This window comes from Nannobrachium achirus (assembly GCF_963921795.1).
Source record: "Nannobrachium achirus genome assembly, chromosome: 16".
Classification (NCBI taxonomy): Eukaryota; Metazoa; Chordata; class Actinopteri; order Myctophiformes; family Myctophidae; genus Nannobrachium; species Nannobrachium achirus.
The window spans coordinates 18,783,441-18,796,359 of NC_137823.1; the positions used below are offsets into that span (position 1 = coordinate 18,783,441).

Genomic DNA, 12,919 nt, shown 5'->3' on the forward strand with positions numbered 1-12,919 from the left:
GAACCCTGCAGTAGGGGTTTGGGGTTACAAAATAGGTTACGTGAAAAAGGGTCCATTGAACTCAATTGACTTCTGAGGTCAGAAAAAGTTACAGGAAAAAGTCCATTGAATTAACTTCTATCTGCTGCTAAAATTAATTACTATGCAAAAGTTAAAGGTTACATGAAGTCAATTCAAGGTGGGGAAGATAGCCTGTATAGTTCTACCGTGGCCAGACCACTGGTGGATATTTTGGGGTAACCTCTGGGCAACCAGTGACTTCCAGGAAAGTCTGGATGGAAACCGAGGATGGTCGGTGACGCTGGAGAGACAGATGACCACCAGGAAAAGCCTGGTGTGGGTGTATGAGGTTGGCAACCTCATGCACAGCACTCGCGAGAGGGCCCCAACTCAAGCTACATCACATTAATATAGATACCCTCAGTCTCCCGAGAGGGGGGGAGTATGTGAGACTCAACAATACAAACATAACGGTAACAGCCCTTAATTAATCACAGCTAACGAGACGGCTCACCTAAATAACATCAGCTGGGGAGAAATTGGAAGTAAAGTGTCACTGCGAGAACATCTGCAGGAACACAAAACGTAAAAATACATCAAGCCAGGACCAAGTGTGGAGAAGAGAGGTCACAGGTGCAGAGCACAACTTGGTTGGTGAGTTGGTGAGACGAAAGAGAGCTCCAGGCAGGAATAACCCCACAGTACTGGAGAACTCTACGCACCTGTGTCACCTCAAGACCTCAAGAGGGACCCACCCAATACCTCCCCAGAGGAGCCTCTTGTGGGGGGAAAAAATAGAGCCGAGAGGGGAGTTTAGCCTTGGCCAGGAGGAGGAGATGGGCAGTGATTTGGCCACCCCTGACGACCCTGACATCAGGAGGGTGTATCGGTTCAAGGGTCGAAACACCTGATGATCGATGGTTACCGCCTGAAGACATCAAGTTGTCCCGGCCAAGGCTACATTCACCAAACATGAATGGAGGAGAAGCATCGTTAGATGTAATTATAATCGGGTGAAACCCCAGTTGAATTTGAGTGTTCCTGCGCTGGCCATCACTGACAAAAAAAAGGCATGGCCTCTCTATAGAAAAAGAAGATGGCCAGGCGTTCCTGCATTCCAAGTGCTTGTCAGGGTGGGGGGTCCCCAGTTCAAATATGACTATTTTGGAATTTGAATCTGAATCACTGCCTTAAAATGCGTTTCTCAACTTTTTATTTTATTTTTTTATTTCAAGGACCCCCAGACCCAGTTTGATATCATTTTAATCTCTGTAACTCTATAGCTGTTCTCCTGCTGTCGAGAGAGAGAGAGAGAGAGAGAGAGAGAGAGAGAGAGAGAGAGAGAGAGAGAGAGAGGTTTGTAAGGTCCGAGGCACAGCCATAGAGTTATGGGTCCGAGGTTGTAAATGTACAACCTTTGGTCACCAGGTGGCACCATAGGGTCGCACCAGCCTCATCGAGCAGCGCAAGTGTGACGTCACCGTGCTGCTGTTCACCAACAAGTCACATGACAAAACAGGAAGTGTTTCCAGACGTGTGCTGTTGTTGTTTTTCATCTGGTGCCAAAACCACTGAAATGAAATGAAGAGAAAAGGCTCAACACCTGAAGGAAGGTCAGATTATTGTTCGTGGTAACGCACTGCTGCCATAAATGTCATTTTAACACAGTTTACCGAGCGTTTTATAGCTATAGTCAGGCAAAAGAAGGTTAGCATCGTGTGGAAACAAACGTAGGCCACGCACGCATTGCATTGTACACGCCAGAACTAATTACTTAAGACTCGTTAATAATAGAAGTATGAACATTTAACAGTGACTGCAAATGTATCACTTTTTCCATGTAGCTTGATAGGAACTGAAATCTGAATGGGCATCTGCTATCACTTTGAACGTGGGTCGGGTCCCATTTGTGGGTCGCAGACAGATCTTTATGGGTCCCTATGTTTTTTGTTTTTCCTGAATTAAATTAAAAAAATATATATTTTCAAAAAACATTCCCTAAAAATCGAAGATTTTTTCCAGAAAAGTCTTAAGAAATTCCATAAATTCGAACAGAAATGTTTAAGAAGTAGTAAAAACAGCTGATCTACAAGCTCTACACGTTGTGAGCTTGTAGATCTGCTGTTTTCACTTTGATAAAATACGTGGCTTGTGTTTGACGTAGCTGGTTCTGAATTGTGACAGAAATGTAAAAACTGAGAAGAAAAGGTGTGTTGGTGAAATTACATTAGCAGCTATAACTGTTCACTGGTACAAGGTCAACTAAAACCATATCGTAGTAAGCTTTTCGGCTTATTTACACAGTAAACCTTTATGTATCTCATCCGACGGATAGAACACAGAGGATAACATCAATAGCAAAAGTAAAAATGACAGTCATTAGAAGAAAAATAAAATAAATAAAACTAGTGTAAGATGGGCCAGTCTTACTGTTACGTTAAAAAATAACGGCATTACAATAATACAATACTATTAACCATTCACCATTAAAGGAATACATATATTTTACTGTTGTATGATTACTCTTATATAAACCCAAATGGAAAAGGGGGACCTTTGTTGCCGGACAACGCCAGTTGGACTTTAACCAACAAACCATTAAAGGTTTCACACCACTAGGCTAGACACAGGTTCGTAATTATACCAGGTTGGGAGAGCAATAAGTGGGTACGAACACCCAGAGAGATTGACACCAGACGTTTGTTTCAGGGGGTTACAAAAGTACAAGAAGTTTATTGTGCCTATACAAGCGGGGTCTCTAAAATGCCCTAAAAACAAATACAAAAGAAAAACCTAAAAGGCGCCACTAGACTAAAACACAATACAAATCATTTATTAAATAGTTAAAATGTTATTAAAAGGTTCTTTGATCCACTAGTATCGTTATTCCGATTGATAGCAAGGGGTTGGCACCAGGGAGCCAGAGTAGCCACACAGCTCAGCAGTACTCAACAGCGTACATCACACGTCATCTCCTGGAACACACAATGGGAGGCCGCCAGATCATATGCTCCTGTGAGCATATGATAACTATGTAGTATGTAACATAGTTGTCTTAAGGGTACGGTGCTTAATTTCATGTGTCGCTATGGAAAGTTACTTACACACCAGGGAAGCGAATGCTCCCCGGTGAGTGGTGTAGGCGTGCGACACACAGGACCGTCCCTCTCCGCCTCTCTCACCGGCAGTCAGGTAGTCGTCTTTCTCTCACAGCGGGCCAGGCAGTCGGTTCGCCTCTCTCACCGGCGTGCCAGTCTCTCCGTTCGCTGTAACTACAAGGTTCACACAAAGTCTCTCAGTGTAGCTTAGCTACTTCGCTCAACCACGTGAGCCTCGGCTCTTACTCAACCCGTCCGTGCTGCTCCCCCTCTCCGCTTGACTGAGCACAATGTCCCATTTCACAGTCCTGCGTCCCGCCCAGCTGCCAGCTCATTGGTCAGCCGTGACGTCAACCCACACTGCATAGGTGCGACATAGCCGCTAGTTATCCTATCCAGAACCTTCATTCACTTAAAGTCCCACAGTCCATTCAGAAAAAGGAGGACATGGTTAGGGAGAAAGGAATATTATTACACATAAATACCATAACGAAAATACAATGTGTTTAAATAAAAGAAACAAAAGAAAACATCATTGTAGTTAAAGAAACAATACAAAAAATGAAAAATAACAACACCCTCCTTTCATCCCGATCACACTAGTAAGATGCCTCAGGGGAGGGCGAGGTCGTGCCAATTCTTGGCCATGACATCAGGGAACTCCAGCAGTGATGTACATTGGACCAGTTACCCATATAGAGCATCGCAGTTTAAGCCCCGCCCGCCCTCACTCCGGTGTCTGATGCGTTTTCCCCCATGTATTTCATCCATAGACATTTCATAAAGTATTTATTTAAACGTCTTTTAAGCCTCTGACAAAGCCACCCCGGCAGGAGAGGAATCATGACAATAAACACTATTTTTTGCCTGCAACGATTAATTAGAAAGCTGAAAAAAAGACGAGGATACAAGTTGTACGGTACCCTCGTCTTTTTTCAGCTTTCTAATTAATTGTTGCATGCTAAAAATAGTTTTGATTCTCATGATTCAATAACATTGGAGACCCCTGGTACCCATCCGTGAACTGTATATGGAGATATGCTGTGAGAGAAACCCCAAAAATGCTTTAACTCAGTTATTCGTTATGTGAAATTCCTATGATGATCTGACATCATACCCTTTTATGCCCATACATGGAGATCCCTGTCTGTAGAACCAGCCATACAGATATGGGCTTAGCCATATGGATTCTGTTAGTGTGGTATGTGACCGATGTGGGCTCCATATATGGGCATTTCCACATCTGAAGTCCTGTTAGATATGGGCTTAATATTGATGATATCAGGGAACTCCATATATGGCCATAAAAGGGATTCTGTTAGTGTGACATCACAGTGAAGCCAGAGCGTAATGTCAGAGCGGCAAACCCATTCCGTTAGTGGTTCCCCTGACATCACAATGACATCAGAGCATGATGTCAGAGCGGCAAACCGAATAGACCGTAAAAATGTGTACACGTCTACACAGACGGACACGGACAAGCTGTTACGTTTCTCATTGTAAACTGCGACCTTCGGTCGCAATAAGAAATTAAAAAAATATTTACAGTAGAAAAGGGGAGTTAAATATGTCTATTACAGTAAGTGACTTTTCAGACCGATTTTAAAGGAAGTTAGGGATTTACAGTCCTTTAAGGCTTTTGGTAGGGCGTTCCACATGTGGTGTCAACAACAATACATAATATCGTTGCTATCCGATGGATACCTTTCCTTTGGATTCCAGGGACTCTGTGGGTTCCTTTAGGGGGGTCTAAATTGGCCCATACAAGTCTGTACCTCTGACAGTGTACACATTTGTACACTGCCAGAGTTAAGGGGAGACCTTTGAAATTTGAAAGTTTGAGAAACACTGCTCTAGTCTAGAATCTCTTGATGTATGATTGATGGCCGTTGGTTTGTCCTTGCAGGTGTTAGAATGGAGAATGATGAACTTCCGCCAGAGGATGGGGTGGACGGGGGTGTGCGTGTACCTGCTGTGCAGCATAGCGGCCGTTTACTACGTCTTCGAGATCCAGCGCTTCAGCCTGGAGCATGTAGCCGAGAGCCTTGAGCCGCCACAGCACCAGCAGCCTCCGCTGGGGGGCGCTGTCGTAGCCTCCTCTCCTCCTGCTCCATCCTCCTCTCTCTCTTGGGGTCAGAGCGTGAAGAGTCGCCTGCTGCTGCTGCCTGTGTGGGCCTGGGCAGCCATCTTCCTGCTGCCATACCTCCAGGTATGCGCAGTTTTAACCAGGGGTCCGGTTGTCCGGATTTAACGTGAAGCAAACACGGAACTAAACGTTCCTATGATTGGCCGCTAGCTGTGCTGTTCTGGTACCAAAAGCAACATGTTCTCCATAGGATTTCATTCATTTCCCCTGAACTTTTACATTTGATTTTAATAAACGTTGTCATAAATACTTGGTTCTATGGTTCCTAGTATAAAGTCTTGTTTCAATCACCATGATATGCGTTTCGTGGAAATATGCTCCCAATTCCTCGAGAACTTTTTTCATTTATAAAAGAAAAAATGGGAAAATAGAAAACATTTAATACAATAAAAGACACGGCCAGGAGGGTAGTATGATTCACAAGAAAAAAAGACGTGTGTTTTTGATGAATCTATCATGGTTAAAATGGAGTTTGAAGTTACAATGGGTTCGTATAGGAATGGGCCCTGGATGGCGAGTGTCTGATAAAACTGTCCAGGGTGTTCACAAAAGCCTGAGTATTTTTTAAAGTAGAATATCCCTTTAACTACCATTACATTTTTACATTATAAACTGATTCTTTCTGGCAGGTGTTCCTCTTCCTGTACTCCTGCACGCGGGCCGACCCGAAGACCCTGGGCTACTGCATCCTGCCCGTCTGTCTGGCGGTCCTCTGCAACAGACACACCTCCTTCACCAAGGCGTCCAATCAGATCAGCCGACTGCACTTGATTGACACCTGAATCGACTTGTGGAATTGGGAGCGTTTGGTTCTTCGTATGCTCGTGTCCCAGCCAGGAGGAGTTCACACCACCAGAGACCGAGGCCTTATTTATTACTTTTTGACAACGTCTATATCGGCATTTGTGCAGCGGCTGTGACCCTGTTTTTAACACCTTTCAACCGGCCATCACTATTTGGGAAGAAACTTTGAAAAATAGGTGATCTAATAGCACATTGCGTTCTGAGCTTTTAGATCATTCGATTTTTAGAGTTTTCTCTTTTTGAAAAACTATCAAATCCTTTTTTTCTTTTCTCCTTTTCAAATTGATTATAATAAGATTTTGCAAATTTTGACTCCTTTCACTCATAAGTAACAGAAACACCTCCTTCCCCGAGGCCCCCAATCAGATCAGCTAACTGCAGTTGATTGACACCTTTTGGTTGAGGGCAGGAGCACTTGGTCTTGGCATCCTCTTGTCCAAGGCGGGAGGAGTTCAGACAATAGACCAGGCCCAAGACAAGATCCGTCATCTCGGGTTTACTTACCCATATCTGCGTGACGTGACGTAGCTGGCCACGTCTTTAGCAGATGCAGCTTCGGAACCATTCTTTCACTTAACTAAATATTGGACTCATTCTTCACAAGTCAGATCATTTTCCGACACTAAAATGGCTTTTTCCAGGAGAAAATCTACTTCATCGAGAAAGGTTCTCTGTCCCAGCAACAGACTCTGGCGAGATCTAGCGCCAGTAAACACGGGACGTCCGCGAGATCTGTCGTCAGACGGTGCCCACTTTGTGAGACCGTTTGTGCAAGCACGGGCGCGCGCGTATCTTCCTAAAATAATTGACCATCTTTTGATCTAGCAGAGGACAGGAGCGCTTGGTCTTGTATCCTAGACATGTATCCTATCCTAGACACTACACTAGGCTGTGTCGAGGTTGAATGTATTGTGGGGTTTATGCTGAAGATAGTCTTGCGTAGCCAGACAACTATTCCACAAAATCCGAATGCTACAACTTCCAACAGCCAAGAAATTAAGCCGTCATCTGTTTGTCATTTCCTTTTCACGGAAATATATTTTAAAATATCTCCTAACATTTTATTTGGGAATTTATTTTTCTGATAAGCAGCAAGCTACATTATGCTTCGATAATTCTTTTCTAAAACGGGACACATTTGTGTGACCGTAAAGACAAAACGGAAGTGGGGAGGGGGAGAGTCAACCGCCGCTTTATCCCCCGGATAATCTTCAGAGCTTCCATTGCTCCAGACTGACGGAAGCATTTAAAATAGCAGATATACAAGCTCACAGCGCGGCACCGAGTGCCGCGCTGCGAGCTTGTAGATCTGCTATTTTTGAAAAATCATGAAAATGTGTGCAAGTCTTTGAATATCTTTGACCCGATCTTTGACCCGACTTCTAAATCCTTCCTCTAAATCAGCTGTTCTCAAACTTTTTCATGTCAAGGACCCCCAAAATTACATTTATTCGGACGCAGACCCCCAATCTCAAAATATGTTGTTCCAGGGACCACCCAGAAGCAAATATTTGAGTCACAAATGTTCGCTTTTAAATAGATATATTCAAAGACTTTCAAAGAAATATCATGATTTTTCAAAAATAGCAGATCTGCAAGCTCGCAGCGCGGCACTCGGTGCCGCGCTGTGAGCTTGTATATCTGCTATTTTTCAATTGTTAAAGCGGTCAATAATGCTAGGCCTAAATGGGTTAAACATTGTGGAAGGCTACGCTGGGACCCCCAAAATTACATTTATTCGGACGCAGACCCCCAATCTCAAGACATGTTGTTCCAGGGACCACCCAGAAGCAACTATTTGAATCACAAATGTTCGCTTTTAAATAGATATATTCAAAGACTCGCAAAGAAATATCATGATTTTTCAAAAATAGCAGATCTGCAAGCTCGCAGCGCGGCACTCGGTGCCGCGCTGTGAGCTTGTATATCTGCTATTTTTCAATTGTTAAAGCGGTCAATAATGCTAGGCCTAAATGGGTTAAACATTGTGGAAGGCTACGCTGACGATAAATGTCACACAGGAAAGAGAATGGTCCGGAGGCCACTTCAATGCCTATCTATGTACAGTATCAAACTACACACGCGACGACAAAGTCAAAACACGTTTTTAAACATTGTTTTGCAAAGGTATTACAATACGGAAGTACCTCATTTACATGACGATTAAGAGTCTTAACTTTGACCATTGTGTTTTGTTTTATCGTACTTCGGGGCGTCTCTAGATCTTGACTCGTGTCCAGCGAATTCAGTCGGTTAGATCGGGTGGTTCTCGAAAATGGGTTCTCGGGGACCTCTCAAGAGACCCTTGAAGGGGTCCCGAAAGGACCCTTACGGGTCTGTAACTCTTGAGTATACGGATAGAACCAAATGAACGCTTAACAGGTCTGTAACTCTATATGTGGCACATAACCTAAATACACAAAGAAATGACTGACATATTTGACAACTTTATACATTAAAAAGAACATTGATAGTGGAAATAGCCGGTCTACAAGCTCACAACGCGTCGTGACTCGTAAGCATGTAGATCTGCTGTTCATGCTTTTTTTTTTTTTATGTTTGAAAATATATTAACATTTTTCAACATGGAAGCGATTGTGACGATTATGACAAAATATTTGCGATGAGATGATTATGTTATAATTGTGACGGGCCTACCGCTGTGTTCCATTCGTATTGTTGTATCCTCTTGGTTCAGTTGGTAGAGTTTACAGAGACAGGAAAAGGACGGAGAGATGTGATGCATGCCTTCGGGAGTCAGATTAGAACACTCCTCAAAGGAGTGTATGGTACAGGGTTCCCACCGTCATGACATTCCCAGAAAAAATATTTTGAAATTGGAAAATCAGTTTTCCAGGCCTGGGATATGATTCACATATTTTTGGCTATTTTATTTTTCTGAAAGAAAAAAAAACATGTCTGAAATATGCAACGCGGCACAATTTTGTGCAGAGCTGTATACAAGGATGTCACGTGACGCAAATAATAGATCGACAAGCTAACAACATGTTGCACTCTGCTTGTAGATCTGTTATGTTCTTTATCTTTTTTTGTGGCGCCTTCACTCGAGTACACTGGAGTAGGAGCCTCATTATTGCTCCATATGAGTGTTATTATACTGTAGGCCTGGAAATGGGGGGGGGGATACTTTGTAAAAGTTATGGAAAAGTTTTGAAAATTAATTGGTACGAATATGTGGGAACCCTGATGGTAACGGCACTAAGTGGTTCAGTACCCAGACACCTCAAATCGCCTGCCCAAAGCCTAATTTATGTGTAAAGATTTAATAGCTGTGGACAGTCGGTAGGGATGTGACGATATGAGAATTTCATGTCACGATTATTGACCAAAGAAATCACGATTTGCGATACCGCGATAATCAAAATATCCCCAACATTTGCCAAAAAACTGCCGATCTACAAGCTCACAACGCGTCGCGAACATGTTGTGAGTTTGTAGATCGGCTATGTTTTGGCAAAGAGATTTGGTAGAGAGTTGGGGAAAAAAGACTCGCGTACATTATTTCCTGGTCCATTTGACCAATTATAGAGGGTTTATATGCAGCTCGGCAAATAAAAGGTGAATTGATCCCAGTGCATGACGGAGGATAATTTCACGATAAACCTAAATCTCCGCGATACGATTATTGTGATTCGGTCCTAAAGATCGGATTTAATAACTGTGTGGACAATTTGGAAGGCTTGAAGACCTTCCAAAGTCACTACTACTCTAGGGATGGGATTTAATTTATCTTGATATCGTCCTCCGTCATGCACTGGGATCAATTCACCTTCTATTTGCCGAGCTGCATATCCGGTACCACTTAAACCCTCTAATTGGTAAAAGGTACTTATAATATACATACTTGATACAGACATTTGTTCTACTCTATCAAATGTCTTTGCCAAAAAAATAGCCGATCTACAAGCTCACAACGCGTCGCATTGCGACGCATTGTGAGCTTGTAGATCTGCTATTTTTTGGCAAATGTTCAGCCCCAGGATAATTAGTTTAGTTTAGTTTATTTGATCATCAAACATTTTCATACAGGTCATACATTCATATAATCATTGTTACAGGTGATCAAAAGGAATAGGCTGAAGCTGAAAGCTTGTGAATGCCTATCCTACTTATTCATGAATTAAGACATTGATTAGTTATAAGAGTGTTCAGATAATGGATTTTGATTATCAGGATAATATCGTAAATCGCGATTTCTTTTGTCACAATAATCGTGATATGACATTTTTATATTGTCCCATCCCTAGTCACTACATTATGCCAGGATCATCGGGTTCAATGATGCTTATAACTCTTGGGACATTTCCTATCCATGTTTTGACATATAAGACGACATCTGTGTTTTCTTATAATGGGTGTGAATGTAATCATGAGACTGATGCTGACAGAAACACTGCAAATGTTTGGATCCTTTCCTGCGTGTTCAGTATTTAATTAACTACTGGTACAAATATTTGTATTTTTTTTTTCATTAAGGAATACAAACTAAACCAACGGCGGGTGCCTTTGAACCACATATAGGAAGACATGTTTTCACATTACAGTTGCATATCGTCACCTTCTTAAAATTATGGCCTACGTATTTTTTTCATGACATGACACTGGCCACCTCTGGTAAAATCGCCTATATCCTAATTAAAAAGGATTGTGCTGTTCCCGCCCCTTTTAGTATAATGGCATATCTTAAGAGTGACATACAGTAATGTGACTTATGTCTAATTTTGTTGGAGTAAGTCAGGTTACACAAATATGTATGTTACATAACTGACAGTGGTATTTTTATGTCGCTAGTCATATTGTTATAAACGTTTTGGGTGAAATGCTTAAGAAATATATTTTTTCAGTTTTAAGAAAAACTTAAAATTGCGGGCCATTATTTTAAGGTGGTGACTATATCTTGTAGTCAGGTGGAAAGTTTGTATCTGTGTGAGCCCATGAAGCGTGACTGCTTTGGAGCAGTGCTGTTGTACAGCAAAGGCATTCATTCGTAAAGAAAACTAAACATTTTAACCCATTTAGGCCTAACCTATAGAATAGGGATAAATCAGAAATTAGCCTACAAAACAAATATGTTGCTACATACTGTACATGTACTGTAAGCCCCTCCCAAACAGCAAAATGTGTTCCCGGCCTGAATGGGTTAACCCACATAGGCCTAGTTAATGCTTTAACTATTGAAACATAGCTGATATACAAGCTCAGAAGCTTGTAGATCTGCTATGTTTGAAAAGTCGTGAAAATGTGTGCAAATCTTTGAATATACAGTATGTATATAGCGGACATTTGTAACTAAAATTTAGCTTCTGCGGGTCCCTGGAATTAAATATTTTTAGATGGGGGTCTGTGGCAAAATACATATCATTTTGTGGGTCCTTCACATGAGAGAACCACTGACATAGAAACATAGATCTTTTCAAAAAACCTTTAGGATTTAGAAGACACTTCGGGTCATCGGGTCAAGATATTCAAAGACTAACACATCTTAACGATCTTTCACAAATAGCAGATCTACAAGCTCGCGTTCAGGTCTAAACATTTTAATTCAGAGATGCAAGTGTTCTGCCCATTAGTGACGATATTGTATGTTGTTGAGGTTGAATTATGGGATTATTTTTTAATGGTGACGTTTAATCCTACACCCCAAAATGTGTCTCTTCTTTTTGTGTGTTTTTTCCCTGTTAACTAATAAGGAGGAGACATTACTTTCTATAACATTCCTGATTATAAGGACATAAACAAGACCTGCCATTTTACCTTCCAGTAAAAAAAAAGGTGTCTAAAGGTGACAAATGAAAGAATATGGATCTAAATGTATTTTTTCTAGTCGTCAATGTGTTTGTTTTGTGTAAAATGAAGTGATTTAAAAGATTTTTTTAAAAAGCCATTGCTACGCCACTCCAGTTTGACCTGTTCTAGGTTTTCTGATTTGAACGTCGATAATCGGCTGAATCAGTGGTTCTCAAAACGTCCTTTTCCAAAGTCATAACCATTTTAGAAGCCCCCTCAAGGACCACTCAGAGGCCCTGGACCCCAGTTTGAGAACCACTGACCTCAATAGTCATGATCAGATCCATAATGGACGATTTAAATCTCATTCCAACGTTGTAACTAACAAGAGATGGAAACACAACTCTAATAGTCTTCATTTGCTGGGCTTTTTATACTAAAGGTAGTGTAAGTGATGTGTTTTTGTTTTGGTTAAAAGCTAAAGCTCTATATTGCCATAGTAACCATTGCTCAGAGTTTTTGTTCATAAACACATTTCACTCAATCGGGAAAGAACCTCAAAAAGATAATTTAATAGATTGTGCTCCAGTTTAGTCTGCTCGTTTATTTGACGAATCACTTCCAATTTAGCTTATACTAAGATAATTGGATGAAATTGTTTTCCTATATCCTATAATATCTAGTGGTTACTAAAGAGCTTGAGTTACTGAACAATCACTCTAGCAATGCTTTCTATGTGAATATAGAATGATGTAATATTTCAACAAAACAAAAGCAAAAAAAAGATTGCATACCACTTAGAACCTTGAACTATTTGTGTGGTTCACCATGTTTAATTTCCCCCCTCTCTTCTCTTAAATGACAGGGGGGTGACAGGGGGTCCCCTGCCAACATTGGTTGATATAGCATCAAAATCAGTACATTGGATATTTGAAAATAGGCGATTTGCTGGCTCACATGTGTGACTTTGTGTCCACGTTGTGAGCCATTGAAAATGTTTTGAATATTTTGGGAAACAACTAACGAGACAAATCTTGTATGGGGGGTCCCTGGCACACAATTTGCATAATTAATTGGGGTCCCTCCCTGAAATATTAAGGTTTGAGAACTGCTTTTCTAGATC

General features: G+C 41.5%; 1 protein-coding gene across 1 annotated transcript; it reads left to right on the forward strand.

The window, feature by feature from the left end:
• The first annotated feature begins 1,527 nt into the window (after positions 1-1,527).
• Positions 1,528-7,281, forward strand: tmem251 (transmembrane protein 251). The gene is made up of 3 exons (XM_080745392.1): positions 1,528-1,613; positions 5,005-5,307; positions 5,874-7,281. The coding sequence occupies exons 2-3, from the start codon at positions 5,020-5,022 to the stop codon at positions 6,024-6,026; spliced, it is 441 nt and encodes a 146-aa protein (XP_080601518.1). The 5' UTR covers positions 1,528-1,613; positions 5,005-5,019; the 3' UTR covers positions 6,027-7,281.
• The last annotated feature ends 5,638 nt before the right edge of the window (positions 7,282-12,919 follow it).